This window comes from Hoplias malabaricus, chromosome 3 (assembly GCF_029633855.1).
Source record: "Hoplias malabaricus isolate fHopMal1 chromosome 3, fHopMal1.hap1, whole genome shotgun sequence".
NCBI classification, from domain to species: Eukaryota; Metazoa; Chordata; class Actinopteri; order Characiformes; family Erythrinidae; genus Hoplias; species Hoplias malabaricus.
The window spans coordinates 3,490,363-3,515,512 of record NC_089802.1 but is presented as its reverse complement, the minus strand read 5'-3'; the positions used below and the strand labels follow the sequence as shown (position 1 = coordinate 3,515,512).

The window sequence follows — 25,150 nt, the reverse complement described above, 5'->3', positions numbered from 1 at the left end:
CAGAGCTAAAGACCACAGCAATATGGCAGCAGAAGAGCATAGTTACCACGCTCATGGGTGATGACTGAGGAGGGGGAGGACAGTACATGAACCCAACAGAAGAAAAAAGGAAAGAAACAAGAGTGAGAGGTCAAACAGATTACAAGGTCAAACTTTGACTTTTGTTTTTGAGTGGGAAAAAAAGATGATCCTTGGATTCAATCATCAGCATTCCTGAAAATCACCAATCGCCGGATTCACCGAACACACCGTCTCAGCTCCACTGACCCCCACCGGGGCTCTGTGCACTTCTACACTTACAGACTCCAGACCCCCACAGAGCAGGTGTGATGTGGTGGTGGATCATTCTCAGCGCTGCAGTGACACTGACGTGGTGGTGGTGTGTTAGTGTGTGTTGTGCTGGTGTAGAGTGGATCAGACACAGCAGTGCTGCTGGAGTTTTTAAACCCTGTGTCCACTCTCTGTTCACTCTGTGAGACACTCCTCCCTCGTTGGTCCACCTTGTAGATGTAGAGTCAGAGACAGTAGCTCATCTGTCGCTGCACAGTGTGTGTCGCTCGTCCTCTAGTCCTTCATCAGTGACACAGGACGCTGTCGGCTGGATGTTTTTGGTCGGTGGACTGTTCTCAGGGGTTTAAAAAGACACAGCAGCACTGCTGTGTCTGATCCACTCTACACCAGCACAACACACACTAACACACCACCACCACGTCAGTGTCACTGCAGCGCTGAGAATGATCCACCACCACATCACACCTGCTCTGTGGGGGTCCTGAGCGCTGAGGAACAGGGGGGAAGTGGGTAACAAAGTATGCAGAGCAGCAGATGGATTCTGTAAGTCTGTAAGTTTAGAACTATAGAGTGCCCCCGTGTGGTCAATGGAGCTGAGAGAGTGGACAGTGAGTCTAGAAACAAGAAGGGAGCTGTAATGTTATATATTTTGGGAAGGAATAAAGAATTTGTTTATATATTTAAATTGTTAATCTATAGCATCCTGCAACATCTGAGACCACCACATTTTTATTATTATTATTATTCACGCAGAACCAACGTCCACTGCAAATTACATCCGCACGTTACATTGATTAAAAGAGTCAGTGTTCCTGAGGAGACCACTGTCTTTCTAAATCAGCCCTTAACACGTCCACAGCCGTCTGCTCCTCGACACTATTCGACACTAAAGAGCCCCGCACAGAGGCCCCGCCCACACAGATCCGATCCATTCCATCCATCCATCCGTTATCTGTAACCGCTTATCCAATTCAGGGTCACACACCACACTCCTCACAGACAGTCACCCGGAGGAAACCCACGCAGACACAGGGAGAACACACCACACTCCTCACAGACAGTCACCCAGAGGAAACCCACGCAGACACAGGGAGAACACACCACACTCCTCACAGACAGTCACCCAGAGGAAACCCACGCAGACACAGAGAGAACACACCACACTCCTCACAGACAGTCACCCGGAGGAAACCCACGCAGACACAGGGAGAACACACCAACTCCTCACAGACAGTCACCCGGAGGAAACCCACGCAGACACGGGGAGAACACACCACACTCCTCACAGACAGTCACCCGGAGGAAACCCACACAGACACAGAGAGAACACACCACACTCCTCACAGACAGTCACCCGGAGGAAACCCACGCAGACACAGGGAGAACACACCAACTCCTCACAGACAGTCACCCGGAGGAAACCCACACAGACACAGAGAGAACACACCACACTCCTCACAGACAGTCACCCGGAGGAAACCCACGCAGACACAGAGAGAACACACCACACTCCTCACAGACAGTCACCCGGAGCAGGAATCAAACCCACAACCTCCAGGTAAAAATAATATGCAGTGCTCCTTTAAATATTGTCTCGTGCTTTATATTTCCACTCTTTTTTTCCGTTTATTTTTTCTCTTTTTCTGCCACTGGACTCATCTGTGCTGTGGTTTACTAAAATTAGATTTTTACTCTTGGATTTATTTATTATTATTCCTTATTTTTCCTATTTTTCTTGGTATATAATGTAATATATAACATCTTTATTTCTAATTCTATGTTTTATACATTAGAAAGTCTACGATAATCTAAATGAGGGTCACCCTTAATGCGTATAAATATACGCTGGCTGAACTGTGGAGGTGCAGCTGGGGCCCTGAAAGTGAGTGTCCAGAAAGAGGAGGAGCTAAGGACTCGATAAACACTGGACACACTGATGACGCTGAGTTGGTTCTGAAGCCGCAGGATGAATGAACTTGTGTGTAATGTCTGTTTTGACTGAGAAGTATATACATGGAGCATGGTCTCTGATGTTGCACGGCTATGTATTTATATATTGTAAGTGTACAAATAATTTTACAGCATTGGTGCATAGTCTATAACTGCAATTCAATATTCAAACACTCTCCTGCTTCTTTAGTGATGTCACACTGACTGTGTGTCGTATTAAAGTCACAGTCTCACTTCATTCAACACAAAAAGAACCTAAGACTGAAGCCGTGTGAAAAGTGAAGAGTTTATTGTGCGCTGCGTTGGTTCTGAGCTCCATCAGGAAAAAGCTGCAGAAGACTGTGATGGGTTTGTTCTGTTCTTGGGGACAATACTGTGTCCAAAAGTCTGTGTGAGTGTGGGTTTAGACCATTTACAGATGGAGGCAGTGTCAGAGTCGGAAACAGACCGCAGTAACACTGTGTTTTTAGCTTATTATCTGTTGAATAAAACGAGAATGTGATTTTAATACGACACACAGTTACTGTGAAATGGCAGAAGAGCAGGAGAATGTTTGAACGTTGAATTACAGTTATACACTACACACAACTGCTTTAAACCGTATTTCTATGCCTTATAGAAGGCTCCTCCACTGTGGAAATAATGCTTGGGAACGTAGATGACTGAATCCAAACAAAAGAGCAAAGAATTAAAAGAGCAATAAAAAACAGCACATGCCTCTGCTTTAATTTAAAGGGTATTATGACAAAAAAGAAGGGCACAAAGTCATGGAGAAAGAAACAAACGGCAAACAATCGGTCCTTCATTTTCACGTAGAAATGAAGAGTACAACAGAAACTAGAACTGCGACACGTCTCGTAAGACAGCGATGAGACAGAAGAGGTTTAAAAACAAACCAAGGACAAGGGGTTTGTTCGGGAAGTCCGATAGATTAATATTTCTGAGGTGGTGATCTATTAGTAACAAAGACAGTAAAAGCCCAAAATGATGCTGTTATTAGGAGTTTGTATTTGCCATTCATTCATTTACAGACAGAGCTGGAAAACTCTTTTTTTTGTCATGGTACCCTTTCAGAACAACAGCTTTCAAAAATTCAGACAAAGCTTCGATTCAGCATTTCCTCCGGTCATCATCAATCGCACCGAGCTGCAGTGAATGTGAAGGGACAAGAAAAACAGACGCACGAGGAATGGAACTGGAATCAGAAAATGAAAACAGGACTAAACCGACATATATCAGACACTGAGGATCAAAACCACGCTGAAGAGTCAAAGCAATACTAAACCGTATCAACAGAAACAGGACATGGAAACATGGATAAATGAGTGAGATGAGACTGTAAACACTGCGTCGGTCCTGATGTAAATATTAAAGTGTGTTATTATTGTTATCGAAACATTAAATCAGATATTCCACTACTGATAAAGACGTAAAATTACCTGATCCTTCTTCCGTCACCATGCCCAGACCCTCAGCTTTATTCTGTCTCTCAAAAGCATTCAGGTCTAGAACGCTGCAGTAAACAGAGTAAACAAACAAACAAACAAACACAGACACTCGCTGATGAGATTAGTCACGAGAGGATACGTCTTATTCACACAGCCTTTGTGAACACTACTGGCGCTTTTCCACTGCATGGTCCCTACTCTACTAGACTCGACTCGACTGTTCCCCTCCTCCCCCAGGTGAATCAGGTCCTGGTTCTGGAAGCGGGTTCTTGTTTAGTGGCTGTTCTCTCGTGGTTCAGAGCGAGTCGAGTAGGGACTAAACCGTGGCGTGTAAACCTTGCAGAGCGCTGATTGTCCAGAGAGAGTCGTCACTCTACGCCACGCAACGCAGACGACCAGCACCAACTCTCTATCTGTAAACGTTTGTTTTTATCCGACTCACGACGGCAGCTCGTAAAATTACACCGTGGTCTTTTGAAGAGGTTCAAACGCTCCTTGGATCGGTGGCCGACGAAAGAATCCAGCGAGAGCTGGACGCTGCAACAAGGAAGGAACAAACTCTACTGATCTGTCTGAACTGATGACGGAGCTGTGTTCAGTAACAAACAACAACAACACGCCGATACACCATGAGTAAACACCGCTTAACGTTACCGCTGCCGTTGTTGTGGTTTCCAAAGCCCACTGTTCCCCTTAGAGACGGGGTTAGAGACGACAGGTTAGAGGGGAGCTGTGGGAGTGGGAAAGCGACTAGGGACCAATCAGAGAGTAGAGTCCAGTAGGTACCATGCAGCAGAAAAGAACCATATGTTTTAAAAGGGACCTTTGATGATACGCTCACTGTTTTAGTGCTGGTGGTCATTCATTTGGGATCTGAAGCCCCCCAACACACACACACACACACACAGGTTTCAGTGGCTCCTGTTCCTACGTTGGAAAGGCAGTTGTATCACCCCCTTCTGAGCTGCTGCCATGGGCAGTGTCTGAAACAGAAGGCAGCTGCTTCGATGGACGTGGCCTAAAAGATAGGCCACTCACCCATTACTTGATGTGGCATTCAGTTACCCTTTCGTCTCTGAAACAAAAGGGACTGACAGTTTTGACTCACCCTGTTTATAAAATCATGGAGAGTGATTTAAAGAAAGGAGAGCAGGATCTGTAAATCATGGGAAACGTTTAAGAAACTGTGGCCACAATTTAAATAAATACATCAACTAAAGAAAATGTGTGTCCCAACTGCGAATTGTACCTTCAGGTGCTCCATACTTGTTTATTAAAAAAATGTGGTGACAAATTAGAGCCGAAGCTCCGTCTGACCTGCAGGACTGCATCAGACCCGCCAGACTCTGGAAGAACCCCACGTCCTTCTTGTCCTTCAGATAATCCAGCATTTTCTACCAGAGGAGAGAAAAACACAGATAGGCATTTATCCTTGTTTTTAAATAAACCCATTAAAAAGTGAATCTGGAGCCCACCAACCCACACACTGTGAAACAAGACCCCAGTCAGTTTTCTGTGTGCCGCCTGAGTCAGAAACACAGGAAAAAACGAGTCGTTCTGATTCTGCTCCGCTTCTGACGTCAAGTGCAGAGACTTTAGAATGGCCCCGCCCCCTCATCTGAGTCTGTCCAATCACAGCGCTGGACCGGCGTTTATGTGAGAGCGCAAAGACGAGGTTAAACTCAGCAAAACAGACACAACGAGCGCGGAGAAATAAGAGCACTGAGTAAAAACGGAGAAGAAAGAGAACAGAGTGAAAACGGCTAAAAACCAGCTTCTGCTCCTCGCTCCTCACTGCTGTGCGCTCGGGGTCGGGGTGAACAGCGAGCGGCTCATTATCATTTAAAGGAACAGGTGCTGAAAGTGGGCGTTCTGAACAGGGCTGTTTACACAGGGGGAGAACACTGCTGTGGGGCTCGTGAGGTTTGAACCAAAGAAACAAGAACTGTGTTCCACTGTGTTCCAATAAAGTGGATTTTCACCTGCTGCACTGTTGAGTTTCCACCGTTGAGGACAGCGATGCCCAGCTTTAGAGTGGATGCCACCATCAGGCCCATCTCACCTGTGGACACAAGCAGAACAGAGTCACAGGCGGATTCTACAGTACATTCTAAGTACATTTCGCTCACTCGACTTATGACTGCTGCCTCTGCACAGTAACGCTCTGCTTCCTCAGAGGCAGCAGAGTATTATAACATTCAGGTATCATCCTCCATTCAAGCAAAGTACAATACTACTAAGCTTTACTGGTTTGTGGCGTGGTATATGATCATCTCCACTCAACATGTGCTAACTAATCAGCCTTTTGGCCGATAACCAATTACATTTGTTCTGCCTCCTGCACCATTATGAGTCGTGATTTTGCCAACGTTCTTGCCGTTCCTTTCACTGCAGTAGCACTGTGCACAAGTACGAGCTTCTGTGACTATGCCGAAGTGATCCAGGTGTTAGGGAACAGTGCACAGGGTACCGTTTGGGACACAGCAGTCGACTCAGCTCGCTGCTGCGTGTTTAAATGATAAAACCAGGACCGGAGTAATGAGTGATATGAGGTGGACAGGTGTGCGTGGAGGACCTTTGCTGGCGCTGATGGTCTGCAGCACCATCTCCGCCGCTCCACGGTCATGGAGCCTCGCCTGCTGATACAACAGCTTCTGCTTCTCCATCTCTTTCTCCTGCAGCAGGGAGGAGAGGAAGAAGAGGAGAGAGAACGACAGGCATGACATCCACATCCTCCCCATCCCAGACGTTTAAATACACAAGAGTCAGTGTGCTTCACACATCCTTCACTTTCAAGATTAAGGAATGGAGTCCACTGCAAAAAGGCCAAAGGACCTCTAAAGCCGTGTTAAGTTAGAAATGTGTAGACTGGGGGTTCTTACAAGAACTACTATTCCTACAGCGACATGCTGTAACCGCAGGCCACAGTGCAGTCTAGGAGTAACCGGAGAGTGATGTGTTTACCTGTATTTAGTTTCTGAACTCTACCATGTATTGAATGAACATTTACAGCTCTGAAAGTATTCCACTAATAAACCATTTACAGCACATTCTCCATCAATCTGAAGAACCACTTCGTGATGTCAACACCCTTTAATCATGAAAAATGTTCTTCGAGTGTTCGTGGTTCTATACAGAACCATTTTTTTCACCAAAGAACCCTTGTAGAACCATAGTTTTTAAGTGTGTTGCGTAAAGAAATAACGGTTGAATTTCTTGGATTTCTCAGAACTGAAGAACGTTTAGTTGAAGTTAATTTGGTGCAGTGCAAACCCAGCGTGCTGGAGCACGGAAACAAAGCAGCACATTCACCACTGTCCAGTTACTCGTGCACGGTTAAGCCTAATCACCACACGCTACATTAACAATTTACGAGAGATAGTCACGTGAGCAGGAGAGTGACACAGTCACAGATCTGTGTTACATTACTCTACAGTCTCACGATTATTCACTTATGGGAAATGTGTGCACACACCCAGCATAGTGTTCACTCCGACATAACCGACTCATTTTATTACTCCTACTAAGAAGTCCCCGTTATAGGTTTCTATTATTATTATACATCCTTTAACTCTCTACTGTAGTTAAAGCCGCAGTTCACGACTGTAGTAAGTCAGTGTTACACCCCTATGGAGCAGGAATAGATCACCATCCTCATCTCACTCAACATCTCAAAATTCTGAAAATATTTCCTCACCATTTACAAACTCTGTCTCAGTAATCAAAACCGCTCTAATGTGTTTACGAAGCCCCAGTGTCTGTAAATGGGTAAAAAAACAAAGTGTCTGGGTCCGGTGCTAGGCTTTCTCTCTCTCTGCTCACGGCAGAGAAACGCCATCTGAAGGTTTTTAGACAACGGAGAGACTCCAAACGCTGAAAAGCACCAACCGAGATGAGGATGTTGCTCTATTCCTGCTCCATAGGGGGGTAACACTGACTTATTTTTGCTGTTACAGTTACATTACTTAAGGTGGAACTGACTCTAAATTCAGGAGAGCGCTAACTGCATGAAAGTAAACACAGAGCGAAAGTGCTACAAAACTAAACAGCTCGAGTTACACATGAGTTTCTGTGGGAATTCAAACAGTGAATAAACACTTACAGACAATTTAAACTTCAGACACCAACAAGATACAGTCGCTTCTTACTCACACACACCGCTCCACCTTAAAAGATACAGTCGCTTCTTACTCACACACACCGCTCCACCTTAAAAGATACAGTCGCTTCTTACTCACACACACCGCTGCACCTTAAAAGATACAGTCGCTTCTTACTCACACACACCGCTCCACCTTAAAAGATACAGTCGCTTCTTACTCACACACACCGCTCCACCTTAAAAGATACAGTCGCTTCTTACTCGCACACACCGCTCCACCTTAAAAGATACAGTCGCTTCTTACTCACACACACCGCTCAACCTTAAAAGATACAGTCGCTTCTTACTCGCACACACCTCTCCACCTTAAAAGATACAGTCGCTTCTTACTCACACACACCGCTCCACCTTAAAAGATACAGTCGCTTCTTACTCGCACACACCTCTCCACCTTAAAAGATACAGTCGCTTCTTACTCACACACACCACTCCACCTTAAAAGATACAGTCGCTTCTTACTCGCACACACCTCTCCACCTTAAAAGATACAGTCGCTTCTTACTCACACACACCACTCCACCTTAAAAGATACAGTCGCTCCTTACTCACACACACCGCTCCACCTTAAAAGATACAGTCGCTTCTTACTCGCACACACCGCTCCACCTTAAAAGATACAGTCGCTTCTTACTCACACACAGGGATTCTACCTGTTACAGCGCAATGGAACTTAAGGATGAAATTAAATCTACTGTTGTTTTAAACCGACTGGCTACTCTTTTATCTGCAAGCGGCGGATCGCTGCATGACACTTAATTTAGCAACTGTGCAGTGTCATATATCACCGCAGGTCTGTGTGTTAAATTCCCATAAGCGAAAAATCCCGATTCTCTCTGATGGAGAGCAGTGTGTTTACGTGACTATGTCACAAACAGGAGTGAGGCCGAGTTACTGAGTAAAAACTGTTCATTACTGTGTTATTGTGTCATTTCAAAACAACGGTAAAAGCCACAAGACATGGAGCTGAAAGCTAAGCGTAAAAATGGCCACATCATTTTCAAAACATGAGGAATAAACGCCCTCTGAGCGAAAGCAGGCAGCACACGGAGAAACACACAGCAAGCGGGGGGCAGGTCCGGCCAGCAGCATGGAGCTGGATGGAGGGAAGAGGGAATGACACAAAAATGAGGTAAAACAGCAGCTCCAACTGTTGTTTTTCACCTGAACTCGACGGAAAGGGAGTGAACCAATGATGGATTTGCAGATGGTTTTGAAAAGAAGTAAAAGGTTGAAAAGAAAAGTAACCAACAGAGACATTGAGCGTGGTTACCAGAGATTGCTCTTCTTTGCTGGAAATTTTGAGGCTTAAATCTTTCATAATATCACGCTGCGGAAACAAAATGCCATCAATATTTCACCTGAGAATCTGAGTGTCGTAAACTCACTGGAACTGAAACACAGGTGGAAAAAGGAGGGGTGGAAAAGCAAAGGAACAGGCTGGAGAACGGCCTTCTGACACTGAGCCATGCTGTAACACACACACACACACACACACACACACACATCATCATCATCATCATCATCGGCCCTGAGCTCATTTACAGATGTATTTACTTATAATAACATACCAATCTCTCGTTAAAGAAAAGGTCCAGCCCCACAGCCCCACGCAACTCAACTCAACTCAACTTTATTTATAGAGCACTTTAAAAAACACCAACAGTTAAAACAAAGTGCTGTACAAAAGATGTTTATAAAACAAACTAAAACAAAATAAAATAACCAATAATGAAAAATAAATAACTTAAATAAAAACAACACTAATAAAATTAATAAAAGAAAACAAACGTCTCATGCTGAGTTGAAAGCCAAGGAATAAAAATGGGTTTTAAGATAAGTTTTAAAAACCGAAAGTGAAGAAGCCTGCCTAATCTGTAATGGTAGGCTATTCCACAGTTTCGGCGCAGCAATTGAAAAAGCTCTATCCCCTCTGAGCTTACGTTTTGACCTCGGCACCTCCAGGAGCAGCTGATCAGCTGACCTGAGGCACCGAGCAGTGCACCAACGCACAGACATTTTACAAAGAGAAGGGGCTCGAGGGAAGGAGCACTCATTAATTTGCCCTTAGTTCTCCATCCTGATCAGGATTGTGTTGGGTCCAAGGCTCACCCAATCACTCACACAATCACACAGTCACTCACTCACTCACAATCACCCAGTCACTCACTCACTCACAATCACCCAGTCACTCACACACTCACACAGTCACTCACTCACTCACAATCACCCAATCACTCACACAATCACACAGTCACTCACTCACTCACAATCACCCAGTCACTCACTCACTCACAATCACCCAGTCACTCACACACTCACACAGTCACTCACTCACTCACAATCACCCAATCACTCACACAATCACCCAGTCACTCACTCACTCACAATCACCCAGTCACTCACTCACAGTCACTCACTCACTCACAATCACCCAATCACTCACACACTCACACACTCACAATCACCCAGTCACTCAAACACTCACAGTCACTCACTCACTCACACTGTCACTCACACTCACTCACTCACTCACACTGTCACTCACACTCACTCACACACACTGTCACTCACACTCACTCACACTGTCACTCACTCACTCACACAGTCACTCACTCACACAGTCACTCACTCACACTGTCACTCACTCACAAAGTCACTCACACTCACTCACACAGTCACAAAGTCACTCACTCACTCACACTGTCACTCACTCACACTGTCACTCACAAAGTCACTCACACAATCACCCAGTCACTTACACAGTCACTCACATAGTCACACAGTCACTCACACAGTCACTCACAATCACTCACTCAGTCACTTACACAATCGCACAGTCATTCAGACAGTCACACACTCAGTCACACAGTCACTCACTATCATTCACTCACACACTCACTCACACACTCACTCACACACACAGTCACTCACTCACACACACAGTCACTCACTCACACACACAGTCACTTACTCACACACACAGTCACTCACACACTCACAGAGTCACTCACACACTCACTCACAAAGTTACTCACACACTCACCCCTGTGGACAGTTTCACACACTCACTTAGGGAAGGAGCTTGATGCTAACTGACCTGCTGTGAACAAATGATGCAAAGGAAAACACACCCTGGAGGAACACACCCTGGAGGTGGCACCTGTCCTTCACAGGGCAACACACACTCACACCTACGGACACTTTTGAGTCTCCCATCCACCTACCAACGTGTGTTTTTGGAGTGTGGGAGGAAACCGGAGCACCCGGAGGAAACCCACGCAGACACAGAGAGAACACACCACACTCCTCACAGACAGTCACCCGGAGGAAACCCACGCAGACACAGGGAGAACACACCACACTCCTCACAGACAGTCACCCGGAGGAAACCCACGAAGACACAGAGAGAACACACCACACTCCTCACAGACAGTCACCCGGAGGAAACCCACGCAGACACAGGGAGAACACACCACACTCCTCACAGACAGTCACCCGGAGCGGGACTCGAACCCACAACTTCCAGGTCCCTGGAGCTGTGACAGAGACACTACCTGCTGCTCCACCGTGACGCCAGTAAATTATATTACAGTGGCCTAATTTGTCTGTGCATGGGCTTGACGCCGACCCTCAAAGGAACTGTAGTTCATAAGTTGGTTTTAGGGAGCTATACTGCAAGGCTTTGCTGCTGTTGGCCACTGGTGCACCGACCCACTCTGACCACATACATGGCTCTACAGTACAGAGTGACTGACCAATCACATCCCTCTGGTCTGAAAGATGCAGACAGAAGCCTGAAAGTCACTGGGAGCTGCACTGTGGATGATGTAAGCTCAGCAGCATTTGACTAACTCTTCACATACGACAACAACGCAGACTGGAAACATGTGGACCATGCGATCTCCGAAAGCAGCACCGCGGTGGGATGGACACATCTGAAGAGTCTGTGCTTTTAAAAATGTGCATGAGATGTGGACAAAGAATGGCAGCTGAAAAAAAGATGAAGCCTACTTCAAAGCTCTTCACTTCCTCTTCTTCGTCTTCCTCTTCATCGTGGCAGCTCTGGACACAAACAAACAACCAGGTAAACAAATAAACAAAAACATCCTCACACTACAGTGGAGTCTAAACGGTAGGGCGCTGAATAAGCCCTGGATGAATAACACGTTTGTTCTGAAATGAAGGGAGTTCATTGGGAGACCGCTGCAGTCACAGACCTCTACTCTTTTAGGAAGATACATACTGGAACATGTCGGTGAGGGATTGATTGTGTTTTGTTACATAAACATTAGTGAGGTCAGGTAATAATGTGGAAGGGTAGGTTCTGGATCCTAAACACCTCTGAAACCACACTGACAGAGTAATGCTTTTCCACTGCATGGTTCCTACTCTACTTGGCTTTACTTGATAGGTCCCTTGTTGGTTTTCTATTGTCTATACATTCCCTGAAATGGGAACAGCTTTTTTTGCTTTCTCACTCCCACAGTTCCCCTCTAACCTGTCGACCCTAACCCCATCTCTAAGGGGAAGAGTGGGCTTTGGAAACCACAACAACGGCGGCGGTAACGTTAAGCGGTGTTTACTCATGGTGTATCGGCGTGTTGTTGTTGTTTGGGACTGAACACAGCTCCGTCATCAGTTCAGACAGATCAGTAGAGTTTGTTCCTTCCTTGTTGCAGCGTCCAGCTCTCGCTGGATTCTTTCGTCGGCCACCGATCCAAGGAGCGTTTGAACCTCTTCAAAAGACCACGGCGTCATTTTACGAGCTGCCGTCGTGAGTCGGATAAAAACAAACGTGATCTCTGCTGCAGCTGGAGATTTTACAGATGGAGAGTTGGTGCTGGTCGTCTGCGTTGCGTGGCGTAGAGTGACGACTCTCTCTGGACGATCAGCGCTCTGCAAGGTTTACACGCCACGGTTTAGTCCCTACTCGACTCGCTCTGAACCACGAGAGAACAGCCACTAAACAAGAACCCGCTTCCAGAACCAGGACCTGATTCACCTGGTGGAGAAGCAGTGGAGTAGGGACTGATTGGCTGAGTGGCTGGCTGATGCTCTAATGTCTTCATGTATTGCACAACACATTGCTTAAAACACGGATTGAAACCTAAACCCTACAGAGTATGTCTAACACAGCCCTGTTTATAGTTTACAGGACCATACCCATGTATGTGAAGGATGAATATTTTGCCCTCGTTACTGAAAGACCCGATGGCGGTCGGGCAGAACCACGCTCGTCTGGTGTACACTCAAAGGTTTTAAAGCAATCCTATGAACTGAAGGCTCACCTTAGCCATGATGTCAGCGTAGGCCATGTACAGACTGTCCTCCTCCAGTTTACTGAAACACAAGGTCACAGGTCACATGTATTTAAGCTCTTTCACAGTTTATTTTCTACATATTATTGCTTTTCCCTTAAAAACCTGTATCTCCGTGTGTGTGTGTGTGTGTAGTTACTGCATCATTTGAACACAGAACCTGCCCTTCACACTGTGTGTAAATCCTACGATGAATGACCAATAGAAATAAGGTTTTTTCCTTCTCCTGTAACGTTACTGTTTTGTGAGATACGTGTTTTTAAATTATAAAAGGGCGGCACGGTGGCGCAGCAGGTAGGTGTCGCAGTCACACAGCTCCAGGGGCCTGGAGGTTGTGGGTTCGATTCCCGCTCCGGGTGACTGTCTGTGAGGAGTTGGTGTGTTCTCCCTGTGTCTGCGTGGGTTTCCTCCGGGTGACTGTCTGTGAGGAGTTGGTGTGTTCTCCCTGTGTCTGCGTGGGTTTCCTCTGGGTGACTGTCTGTGAGGAGTGTGGTGTGTTCTCTCTGTGTCTGCGTGGGTTTCCTCCGGGTGACTGTCTGTGAGGAGTTGGTGTGTTCTCCCTGTGTCTGCGTGGGTTTCCTCCAGGTGACTGTCTGTGAGGAGTGTGGTGTGTTCTCTCTGTGTCTGCGTGGGTTTCCTCCGGGTGACTGTCTGTGAGGAGTTGGTGTGTTCTCCCTGTGTCTGCGTGGGTTTCCTCCGGGTGACTGTCTGTGAGGAGTTGGTGTGTTCTCCCTGTGTCTGCGTGGGTTTTCTCTGGGTGCTTCGGTTTACTCCCACAGTCCAAAAACCCACGTTGGTAGGTGGATTGGTGACTCTAAAGTGTCCGTAGGTTTGAGTGTGTGTGTGTGTGAATGTGTGTGTGTGTCTGTGTTGCCCTGTGAAGGACTGGCGCCCCCTCCAGGGTGTATTCCCGCCTTACGCCCAATGATTCCAGGTAGACTCTGGACCCTGAACTGAATAAGGGTTACAGATAATGAATGAATGTATGAATAATTATAACTATATTTATGTTTTTCTAATCCAGAAATTTATTCCAACAAGAATGTGACATTATAATTTAGAGAAACACTCAGTGTCTGTATGTGAGCTTTAAACTCTCACTGAGATTTCATCATGAAGCTAAAAATAAGGTTTTATAACTAATCTTCCCTTCCACAGCTTCCCTTCCAGTAAATAACTCACAGACTGTCAACAGTGACAGAGTTAAACTTGTGGCAAAGAGAAAAGAACCTGTAAAACTGAATGTTATCAACTGTCTGTTCTCGATCTCAGAAGAGAGATGAGCTTCGAGGTAAAAGAGTGAGAAACAGAAGTAAAAGGGAAAATCTGAAAAGGGAGCACACCACTTCTCGGTGAGCGCTGTCCTGCTGAAGAGTTGGATGAGTTGGTGGAGAGGGTCGATGTGTTTAACCCCTTCATCTTCCTCCGAGGGTTCCTCTCCTCCAGGTTTCTAGAAAACACACAGAACACAACGTCAGCAACATCCTGCAGCACAGACCTGACCACAGTCCAGTCTGAGGAACACTGTTATTGTAATGACTTTTATTGTAATGAATTATGGTTAAAGGCAACGTTCACGATTTTAATCTAAAAGCCCTGTGTGTAAAGCTCTGAGTGTGTGTCCTCTCCATGTGCTGCTCTGCAGTCGGTTTGCTCTGGAAACCGCTCTAATGTGTTTACGAAGCCCCAGTGTCTGTAAATGGGTAAAAAAACAAAGTGTCTGGGTCCGGTGCTAGGCTTTCTCTCTCTCTGCTCACGGCAGAGAAACGCCATCTGGAGGTTTTTAGACAACGGAGAGACTCCAAACGCTGAAAAGCACCAACCGAGATGAGGGTGTTGCTCTATTCCTGCTCCATAGGGGGGTCACACTGACTTATTTTTGCTGTTACAGTTACATTACTTAAGGTGGAACTGACTCTAAATTCAGGAGAGCGCTAACTGCATGAAAGTAAACACAGAGCGAAAGTGCTACAAAACTAAACAGCTCGAGTTACACATGAGTTTCTGTGGGAATTCAAACAGTGAATAAACACTTACAGAGAAGTTACACTTCAGACACCAACAAGATACAGTCATTATTCTCCTCAAACACACCGTTCCACCTTAAAAGACGCAGAGCTTAAAACCACGATTCCCCACAATCATAGACATTCCCTTTAATCTCAATTTTTTGTCTTCAACCCCTGTCCACAGTGGCCCGAGTCCTGTCCTCTGTTAGTGTGATGTGTTGCTGATGAAGTGTGTGTGTGTGTGTGTGTGTGTGTGTGTGTGTGTGTGTGTGTGTGTGTGACCAGTCAGACAGAGCTTCACATTCCTAGGTGTTTACTTTGTTGGGGTCAGGACTTGGTGTCATTCTCAACACCAGAACCAATGATATAATGCATATTTTGTCATAATTTAAAAACATAATTTGCCATTAACACAGCGTCAAACTTCAACAACAAAACTATTCTGAAAGTTGAAAGTTACTCTGAAAATTAAGAAAAGAAACTTGTGTAACATTTTATGCAGCTTTTATTCCTCAACGTTAAGTACACAGTGAATAAGAGGCCTTGGTCTCTGTCTCTCTCTCTCTTTCTCTCTCTCTCACTCTTTCTCTCTCTTTCTCTCACTCGCTCTCTCTCTCTCTCACTCTCTCTCTCTCTCTCGCTCTCTCTTTCTCTCTCTCTCTCTCTCTCTCTCTCTCTCTTTCTCTCACTCGCTCTCTCACTCTCTCTCTCTCTCACTCTCTCTTTCTCTCTCACTCTCTCTCTCTCTCTCTCTCTCTCTCTCTCTCTTTCGCTCTCTCTCTCTCTCTCTCTCTCTCTCTTTCTCTCACTCTCTCTCTCACTCGCTCTCTCTTTCTCTCTCCCTCTCTCTCTCTCTCTCTCTCGCTCTCTCTTTCTCTCTCACTCTCTCTCTCTCTCTCTTTCTCTCTCTCTCTCTCGCTCTCTCTTTATTTCTCTCTCTCTCTCTCTCTCTCTCTCTCTCTCTCTCCCCTTCAGCAATGTGCTACAATGTCCTTGTTCTGTCTTCTGTTTGCCAAACAATATTTCAGTAAACACCCCTTGGGTAAAAAACACAAGTGAGCATCCTCTCTGGAGGCATAAAAGACTCCTGCAAGTCCAAATCAAAATCCTCTTCCCACAACAGCGCTGTGTATCTTCGTCTGTGCCCCGCTAAAGTAGCAAGGACATTGAAATTCTATAAAATAAAAGAAAAGGCTTCTAAAAGCATCGTAGACACGTTAATACACTTACAGCCAAATCCTCTATGAGCTTATCTTCAAAATAATGCTCCTCCGTCTCTATCCAGGACTTCTCGTAGCCCTGCAGGAACAGATTCACCGCTCGGTGCCTGGGAACACAGATAACAACCAGACATTCAGACGAAATGAGCTCTAGACTGTGCTTGGAAACTGAGATAAAGTGGGAAACAGGGATAAACACTGACACTCTTTTGCCTCTTGACAGTGACTGGGGCCAAGAAAGAAAAATGTTACAGGTGTAATACCATGTCCTAACAGCAAGCGGCGCCAGTGAGTAACAAGGTAAAGTACAGAACTCTCCATTTATTATCAGAACGTACAGTATCTGCGTGAGATTTCTGAAGCACTGCACTGTTCCACTCTGATAAATACGCTATATAAGACACACCCACATTTTAGGAGAAATCTGGAGCTGTTTTCTGATTGGTCAGTAGTGGATTGTTGCTTGTGGTGTTGAAATACTGAAGGAAATCCAGATGTTTGCAAATGTAATGCACAACAAAGAAATATCTGAAAAAGTAAATGCGAAAATGAGTCGTGTTTCCACCCACTGTGCTTCTGCGAATAAACTCCAGATGACATTGGCTCCGTGATCAGGGATGGCATCGAAACCAGGGAGAGGGAGTGGGATCTGTTTTAATCATAACAGCTTTTACACACTTTATGTTCTTAATGTTTTGAGAGGATAGTAATAAATGCTGTGTGGTCTCTGACTTTTGCTCAGTGCTGTATATTTCTACTATGTTCCACACATGCTCTGAAATAAGAAGCTCGGGCGCCGGTGTGAAAACAGAGTGGTGAAGTGCGGAGTGGAGAGACGAGGAAGGAGAGTCAGGGGGGAGTCTGTTAAAAGCCTGTGGTCGCGAGGTCACTCCGGGGCTCTGGGGGGCGCTGTGCTGTATGCGCAGTGTGTATAAACCAACTGAACATTTTGTGATATTCTAATGCCTTTTCAGGGCATTTTCATAATTTGCTCAAATTAATAGATAATGATGTTTTGATAAAAAAAGAGACAGATTGCCCCTTTAAATATTATTGAAATGGGTGTCACATACTTGTGAGGGTGGGTGAGACAGGATGGACAGTTGCCCAGTTTGACAGAGTAGTTCTGACTGGATGTTTTAAAGAGTCCCAGAACAGCACAGTGATGACTACAGTGAATTACCACCTCCTTAAGGCCGATGTGCATTTCAGTCTTGACTCTGAGTCGCTCTGCAGTTACACCTCCACACCACTAGGGGATGAGTCTCAAACAGGGGAAGCACAATTTCGGCCTACATCATAAAATATGTCGGTTTATTTATACGTAAATTCTACCCTCCGTTCGGTGGAGGGGCTCAGCAGCACCCGCTGGACAGAAACTGAGATAGAAGTCAGAAAGTGTGATAGAAGTCAGCCTCCAAACACAAGCAGCTACAACAAACCCACCAGAAATAGAAGATCGATTTGTCGCTAGTCGTTTTTAACAAAGAAAATGCCGCTAAGAGGATTAAGACGGTTCAACTCAGAACAGAATGAAAATGTAATGCTCCCACGGATCTTTACACCAAAGGATCGCTGATTCGCTCATTTCACTGTCAATCACAAAGGGATTCAGTCTCAGACAGATCATCCAATCATCATGCAGAAGCTGAGCGTCCGGGCCAGCCGAGGCCAGCCCACTGCCCCATAGACCCCCAGAGACGCTGAGCGTCCGATGGGCGGGACAAAGCCCAGCATTTATCCAATGACTCGTCTCGTTTCGCTGCACTTCGCTGCTTCACTATTGAACTCTGTGGACGCTGTTTAAAGCACTGTGAAGCTGCGGGAATGATTGAGAGGAAAGCCGGGTCTTTACCAGTGATAAGAAGCTGATTCTGAACAAAAGTTGAGCGCGTTGTAGTGCGTATTTATTCAATGACATGTACACACAACAGTATATATTTGATCACTTATTTTTGGACATTTTAGGGGAAGCTGAGCTACCCTTGCAGTCTTAGAGCAATCGCCTCTGCTCTGGACCCACCCTGACCCTGAACTGGATAAGGGTTACAGATAATGAATGAATGAATGTTAAAACTTCTGTCTTTACTGCAGTTCTATGAAGCTGCTTTGTGACATCATCAGTTGTTAATCGCTAAACAAATAAATTAGATTTGATTTGATTGTCCCTTTAAATATTATTCAAATGAGTGTCACGCGCTTTTATTTCTGTTAAATACGTTATTTTTAAGCATTGTTGTGAAGTTTGGAGGTAAGTGTATTTCTAAAAGCAGACCTGGGCAGATTGTAGAGAGGCGCCATCCTGAAACACGCCACCACCGCCCTCTTCCTCTGCTTGGACAGGAGTTTGTGCCACACGGCTTTCTTACTCCTCTGAGGATGCTCCACCTGAACAACACACACTCACTGTTACAGTCAGAGTTAAAGATACAGGCAGCACTTTTACAGCAGGTAAACTACACATGGACCACTGCCTCGATCCTACACTCACTGTGCATTCTCTCAGCTCCACTCTGTAGCTCTACACTTACACACACAGGACCCCCACAGAGCAGGTGTGATGTGGTGGTGGATCATTCTCAGCACTGCAGTGACACTGACGTGGTGGTGGTGTGTTAGTGTGTGTTGTGCTGGTGTAGAGTGGATCAGACACAGCAGTGCTGCTGGAGTTTTTAAACCCTGTGTCCACTCTCTGTCCACTCTGTGAGACACTCCTCCCTCGTTGGTCCACCTTGTAGATGTAAAGTCAGAGACAGTAGCTCATCTGTCGCTGCACAGTGTGTGTCGCTCGTCCTCTAGTCCTTCATCAGTGACACAGGATGCTGTCGGCTGGATGTTTTTGGTCGGTGGACTGTTCTCAGTCCAGACACTGAGGGGTTTAAAAACTCCAGCAGCACTGCTGTGTCTGATCCACCCTACACCAGCACAACACACACTAACACACCACCACCACGTCAGTGTCACTGCAGCGCTGCTGTGTCTTGGTCTGTGCTTTTCTACAGTGCTTTTAAATATTTAAGCTGTAAAAATGAATGAGAAACTAATTAAATTTCCTGTTAAATTCCGCACAGACCTGGTCCAGATGGAACAGCACATGAGCGATATCTAGAACCCTCTCCACAGTCTTCGCAGGGTCTGATGTGTCCTCACTGCGGTTAGGCATCTCTTTATATAGCGCCATCTGCCAGCGGATAGCAGGGTCCTCCAGCTGCAAAAAACATTAAGAAACAAATAAAGGTACTGTTTTTGCAAATAGAAGGAATCAGAGGTACACAATTTTCCCCAAATGTGCGCCATCATCTCAGACAGGTTTGGTGTCTGAAGGCTGCTTCTTTAGTTTCGAGGCTTGTGTATTATTTATGGAAGCAATGAACAGTTATTCCCACCAATCTGTAACTATCTGGCCTTAAAAACGTCCAAGATACACTTAGTAATTCTCATGAGGGTGATGTAGGCTCATGGCTAATGTCAATTAGCTAAAAAAACAATGGCAAACATTTTTAGTGACCTGCCTCACAGGGCTTTTCCTCAGAGTCATGGAAGTTTAGCAACCCTTGAAACTAAAGGTGCTGCCGCCCCTAGACACCTCCACTGTCCACTTCCCTGCTTCTGTTTCTTTTTTTACAAACATTCATCACTTTAGCAACATTAACTTTGTGGGTAAAGAAGCAGACTTCAGGCACAAGACGTGATTGAGTGAGTGCCTCTGGGGTGAGAGAAAACTGTGCCCATTATAGTCTTTACTCTTCCTTTAATGCAGGGTTTAAGCCTTGCCACAGCAGATGACGACAGACACTACGTGCTACAAGCTTCATGCTTCATGCTATGAGCCACACACACACACCATGCCTGCAGCGCTCCAGCTAAGGCTGAACGATTTATTAAAACAGAGTACTGTGATTTTTCTGGCCTGTGTTGTGAGGGTGGGAATATAACGTGTGTGTGATTGTATCTGTGTCCCTCAGTTCAGTGCTAGTCAGGGCGTCTGTTTGCTAATAAAACAGAACTGAAGAGTGTTCCTCGCTAACCGTGTTGATCTCTAATGCTGTATTATGGTACGTTTATGTGGAAAGATGCGAGAGTGAAAATGCGTCCAGCGGTCGTTTATGTCCTGCGAGAGCGAGAAAGCGATCCGAGTCACGCCAGAGTCACACTCAGCTTTGTCCAAATGAGCAGTGACGCAGACGAATGACTACAAACCAGAGACGAGGTTCTCACCCCGACTGGATTTGTTCAGCTTCATTTACAGGTGAACAGAGGGACAGCTGAGAATGTGACTTACATTTATTATTATTATTATAATTATTGTAATTATTGTTCACATATTTATGACTCTGTCTCGGTTAGCACTGTGTTAATAAAACTTTACATTAGAGCCTATTAAGGTATATAAATATTTTACGCCCCGCCCCCACCCCCAAACTCTCTGCACATCCTAGTTTGCCCTAGTCTGAGTGTCTGTTGGCTGATGTGACAGAGCTGGGCTGTCAGTGTTAAGCTGTTCAGTGGCATTGCTTTAGCTGCAGTTTGAAATTTGAAAAGAAGCAGTGGCTTGGCCTCATGTGTCTCAGAGTAAATTCATGTTCCTGAGGTTGGCGGCGCTGTGTGTGACCAAGGGGAGCCTCGTCGACAGGGGGAACTGGAGATAAATTATATTTGGGGAGAAAATTTGAGAAAGCTTGTGGATGAGCAGAGGTGAGTGGTGAGAGCAGTGGTGAGCGGTGGTGAGTGGTGAGAGCAGTGGTGAGCGGTGGTGAGTGGTGAGAGCAGTGGTGAGCGGTGGTGAGTGGTGAGAGCAGTGGTGAGCGGTGGTGAGTGGTGAGATCAGTGGTAAGGGGTGGTGAGTGGTGAGAGCAGTGGTGAGTGGTGGTGAGTGGTGAGAGCAGTGGTGAGTGGTGGTGAGTGGTGAGAGCGGTGGTGAGTGGTGAGAGCAGATGTGAGTGGTGATAGAAGTGGTGAGTGGTGAGAGCAGTGGTGAGCGGTGGTGAAGGCGGTGGTGAGCGGTGAGGGCAGTGGTGAGTGGTGAGGGCAGTGGTGAGCGTTGGTGAGTGGTGAGGGCAGTGGTGAGCGGTGGTGAGTGGTGAGAGTAGTGGTGAGTGTCAGTGAGCGGCGAGAGCAGCAGCTAGCGTTTTTTTTTCTGTTTTCAGTGTGAATTCAGCTTGTAAATATGTGATGGACATGTCTTAAATCTTCCAGTTTCCTAGCTTTGTGTGAGTCAAGGAGGGGGATTAAAGCATTTGAATAATAACTACGTCACTGAGATTTAAAATCTGCCCTCGTTCAGCCCCAGCTCGAGCCGATTGGGCTCCTACACACCATCGTGCTACTCCTAAACACTCCGCATGGAGCGTGATGGAGCGGAGGATACTCGGAGGGCCGTAGGAGTGGTTTCCCGAGTTTAGAGGAGTGGTCAATGGAGGAGAAGTTCTTCACAGCGCTCGGCAGAACCCTGGGGGCTCGGTGGGTGGAGTCCAGCATGACCGAGCGCTTCCGGAGGGGCAGCCGTTTGGGTTTGGACACCTCTGCAGTGGCCTGACGACGTTTCATCCACTTCAGCACGACGATGAGCTGCTTCACCAGCTTTTTGAAGTGGAAGACCCGGTACTGATGGGAGACGGGGACATGCAGGACATGCAGAGAGTGAAGGAGATGGACACAAACACAGTGAAATGGAGCTGAAATGCTGACACATGCAGCTCAGGAGGAGGGTAGGAGGTGTGGTGATGTTTTCCCTGCTCAGATCGCATTATCTTCAGTGTATGGGCAGCATCACATGCTCTTTTTTTGGACGACTGGTCAGACTTGGGTCAATCCTCACCACCTCAAACAGAGGCTGTGGGGTCATGAGATGGATTTCCATGAGCAAAACGCAGGCAGTAGCTTCACATGAAAACTGCAAACCCCATGTTCTCTTTGGAAATCCATGACATTACCCTTAATAAAATGTCCTGATACCTTCATATTTCTATTATACACAGACCTCCAAACATCACATACATGAGGAGAGTTCAATAATTCTCAGTGAAGGGATGAAGAAAAGCACATATAAAATTATATATTTAAAAGTATAACTTTAATAATATTATATCTTCATTTTTCTATATAATCATCCGGAACTTCTATACATCTGTTAGATCTAGTGATCAGCTCTTCAGTGCCTTACAGAGCTCTTCATCTTTACTGGAAAAATGATCATTTATGGCTATCATCAGAAAATCTTTTTTCTTATTTGAGATCATTGGGGGCAGGTTAAAACCACTCAGGGGGCTGATTCGGGGCTGAGAAAGGAGTTGATTCAGGAGCTGAGTCTGGAGCTGAGTCAGCAAAGATTCAGGGGCTGAGTCTGGAGCTGAGTCAGGGATGATTCGGATGCTGAGTGGGGGCCTGAGCTGAGTCGGGGGCTGAGTCAGCAAAGATTCAGGGGCTGAGTCTGGAGCTGAGTCAGGGAAGATTCGGAGGCTGAGTCTGGAGCTGAGTCAGGGATGATTCGGAGGCTGAGCGGGGGTCCGAGTCAGGGAAGATTTGGGGGCTGAGTCGGGTGCTAAGTCTGGCTGATTTGCGGCTGAGTCAGGAGCTGAGTCAGGGATGATTAGGGGGCTAGAGCCAAATAAAACTACCTGCAGGATCAGGAGATTATATCCACACACAGAACTTACTCAACACCCCTAGTATGGGAGTAATGTGCGAGTATAAAACTTGAGTATTTAAAACAGCAGCACGGGAGAAAGAGTTGTCATTGTCTACTACTGCAATGTCTTCAATAAACAGGTCTCACTGCTACAAATGTCTCTCTGATTGCATCGGGACGCTCTTTAAAGAGTTGTTATCTGAGAAGTGCCTGCAGATAAGATGCAGTCTGTCTGACGGGGCGTACAGCAGAAGAATACATCACACTACAACGACTAATAAATAAAGGCTTGTGGAGATGCGTTTGTCTGCTCTGATCTCAACTGGTTCTCTTTTAATAATTTCTGATGTAGCAATGGCCCAGCAACACATGGAATCCCAATTTGAAAATTTAACAACACCTTAGTAATCACCTAGGATACCGTAACAATAGCTTAGCGACGTTTAAGAAAACATCTAGGGTATAACAGCAACAGCTTTCCAACATCTTAGAAACTACTTGGAATACCACTTCAAAGACCTAACAACACTTTAGCAGCCATCTGCGGAATCAGAGCAGTGGCTTATCAACATCTAGGCAACAACATAGAGTAACAACAACAAATTAGCAACTACCTGGGATGCAACAGTAATGGCCAACACATTAGCAACCATTTGGAATACCATAGCAACACTTAGACACCACCATGGCTACTGGAGCAACAGACTAGCAACACCTTAACAACCAACCGGGATACTGTAGCAATATCTAGGAAACACATTAGCAACCACCCGGAACAACATGACAATAATTTTGCAGCTACTTGAAACAACATTGCAACAATTCCGCAACACCTTGGCAACCACCTGGTATCACCTAGCAACAATATAGCAACATATGCAGACACACATGTGTAAACACAGACACACAGACAGTAACGGACGTGGTGTTGTGAAAGTGGTAAAACAGCGCCCTCACCTTGCCCTGGAGGTGGAGGTTATTGCGGATGATCTCGCGAACCTCATTCTCTGTGTCTTTCTGTTGGATAAAGACAAAAAGTGTTACTCTCAGCGTTACTGTCCCACACCGGGGGGTCCCACAATGACCGTACACCTGACACCATACAGCCCCCCGCTAAGAAGAACATCTGAACTGCTGAACTGACATTTCGAGGGGTAGAGCAGAACCTACTGTATCCCCCACTGTGTGTGTGTGTGTGTGTGTGTATACCTGTGTGAAGCGGTTCTTGGCGAGTGTGATGAGCTCCTGATCTCCCGGAGCGCAGATATTGAGTCCCACTGGGAGAAGTCTCTTCAGCGCCGCCACAATCAAAGATGTCTGCATTGAGTAGCGGTCTCCTCTCTTTTTCATCTTCTTCCTCTCCTGATCTGACACTGCCCCCTACAGGAGGTGTACACACACACACACACACACACTTCTTTAGTGAAGTTCTGCTTCAGTAATATCCTACAAGTGTGGACTAAGCCCAAAGAGGAGGAGTAGTGGAGGGAGTGAAGGCGAGTCCGTCCCCACGGAAGAGCCGCTCTAATAGAACCGGGTCAGAACACACAGCCGAAACAGTTAACGCCACTCTGACAGAACACAGACCCCATTTACTCCCTCCTCTATCAGTGAAGCTCAGGCCCAGGACCCTGTCAGTATCCGCTCGTCTCTGAAAACTTTGGGTCGGTTCTGACGACCGCACACCGGGAACACCCCACAGACCCGAGTCCTGGAGACTGACCACAACATTATAACCACCACAGTGTGGCCCTCAGATCCTTCAACATCGACTTCAAGAACTGACCCCTCACTCACTGCCTGATTATACCCCTCACACCTCGACAGGGGGCGCTGTAACAGATCATCAGTGTTACTCCCGTCACCTGGCAGTGGCTGATGGTCTATAAGTGAGTGGTTGTGTAGTTCTTGTCTGTGATGGTGTTTGTTGGTGAGATTTCTCCTACCTTGGACATTTTGGACTTGGTGTCAGTGATGAGGAACGACATGTTGTTGATCTCGTTCTGAACAACAAAGTTCTGCTCCTCCCGCTTAAAATTCTGTAAAACAAACAAACAAATAAACACAGAAGGCTGCCTCAACACGTTTACAAAAATGACCAAATTATTTTGATATTAATCAAAT

General features: G+C 46.0%; 1 protein-coding gene across 1 annotated transcript in view; it reads right to left on the bottom strand.

Annotated features, from left to right (window-relative positions):
* Window positions 1-25,150, bottom strand: part of ryr2a (ryanodine receptor 2a (cardiac)) — a 112,837-nt gene that overhangs the window by 40,817 nt on the left and 46,870 nt on the right. Inside the window, exons 45-59 of the mRNA XM_066663301.1 lie at window positions 24,973-25,065; window positions 24,236-24,406; window positions 23,984-24,043; window positions 19,472-19,606; window positions 18,674-18,786; window positions 16,409-16,505; window positions 14,513-14,619; window positions 13,140-13,191; window positions 11,863-11,913; window positions 9,122-9,178; window positions 6,265-6,364; window positions 5,672-5,751; window positions 5,007-5,083; window positions 3,681-3,754; window positions 47-64 (exon numbers count right to left, since the gene is read on the bottom strand). Of these exons, the coding sequence (XP_066519398.1) occupies window positions 47-64; window positions 3,681-3,754; window positions 5,007-5,083; window positions 5,672-5,751; window positions 6,265-6,364; window positions 9,122-9,178; window positions 11,863-11,913; window positions 13,140-13,191; window positions 14,513-14,619; window positions 16,409-16,505; window positions 18,674-18,786; window positions 19,472-19,606; window positions 23,984-24,043; window positions 24,236-24,406; window positions 24,973-25,065 (1,285 nt within the window). The remainder of the gene's footprint in view (window positions 1-46; window positions 65-3,680; window positions 3,755-5,006; window positions 5,084-5,671; window positions 5,752-6,264; window positions 6,365-9,121; window positions 9,179-11,862; window positions 11,914-13,139; window positions 13,192-14,512; window positions 14,620-16,408; window positions 16,506-18,673; window positions 18,787-19,471; window positions 19,607-23,983; window positions 24,044-24,235; window positions 24,407-24,972; window positions 25,066-25,150) is intronic.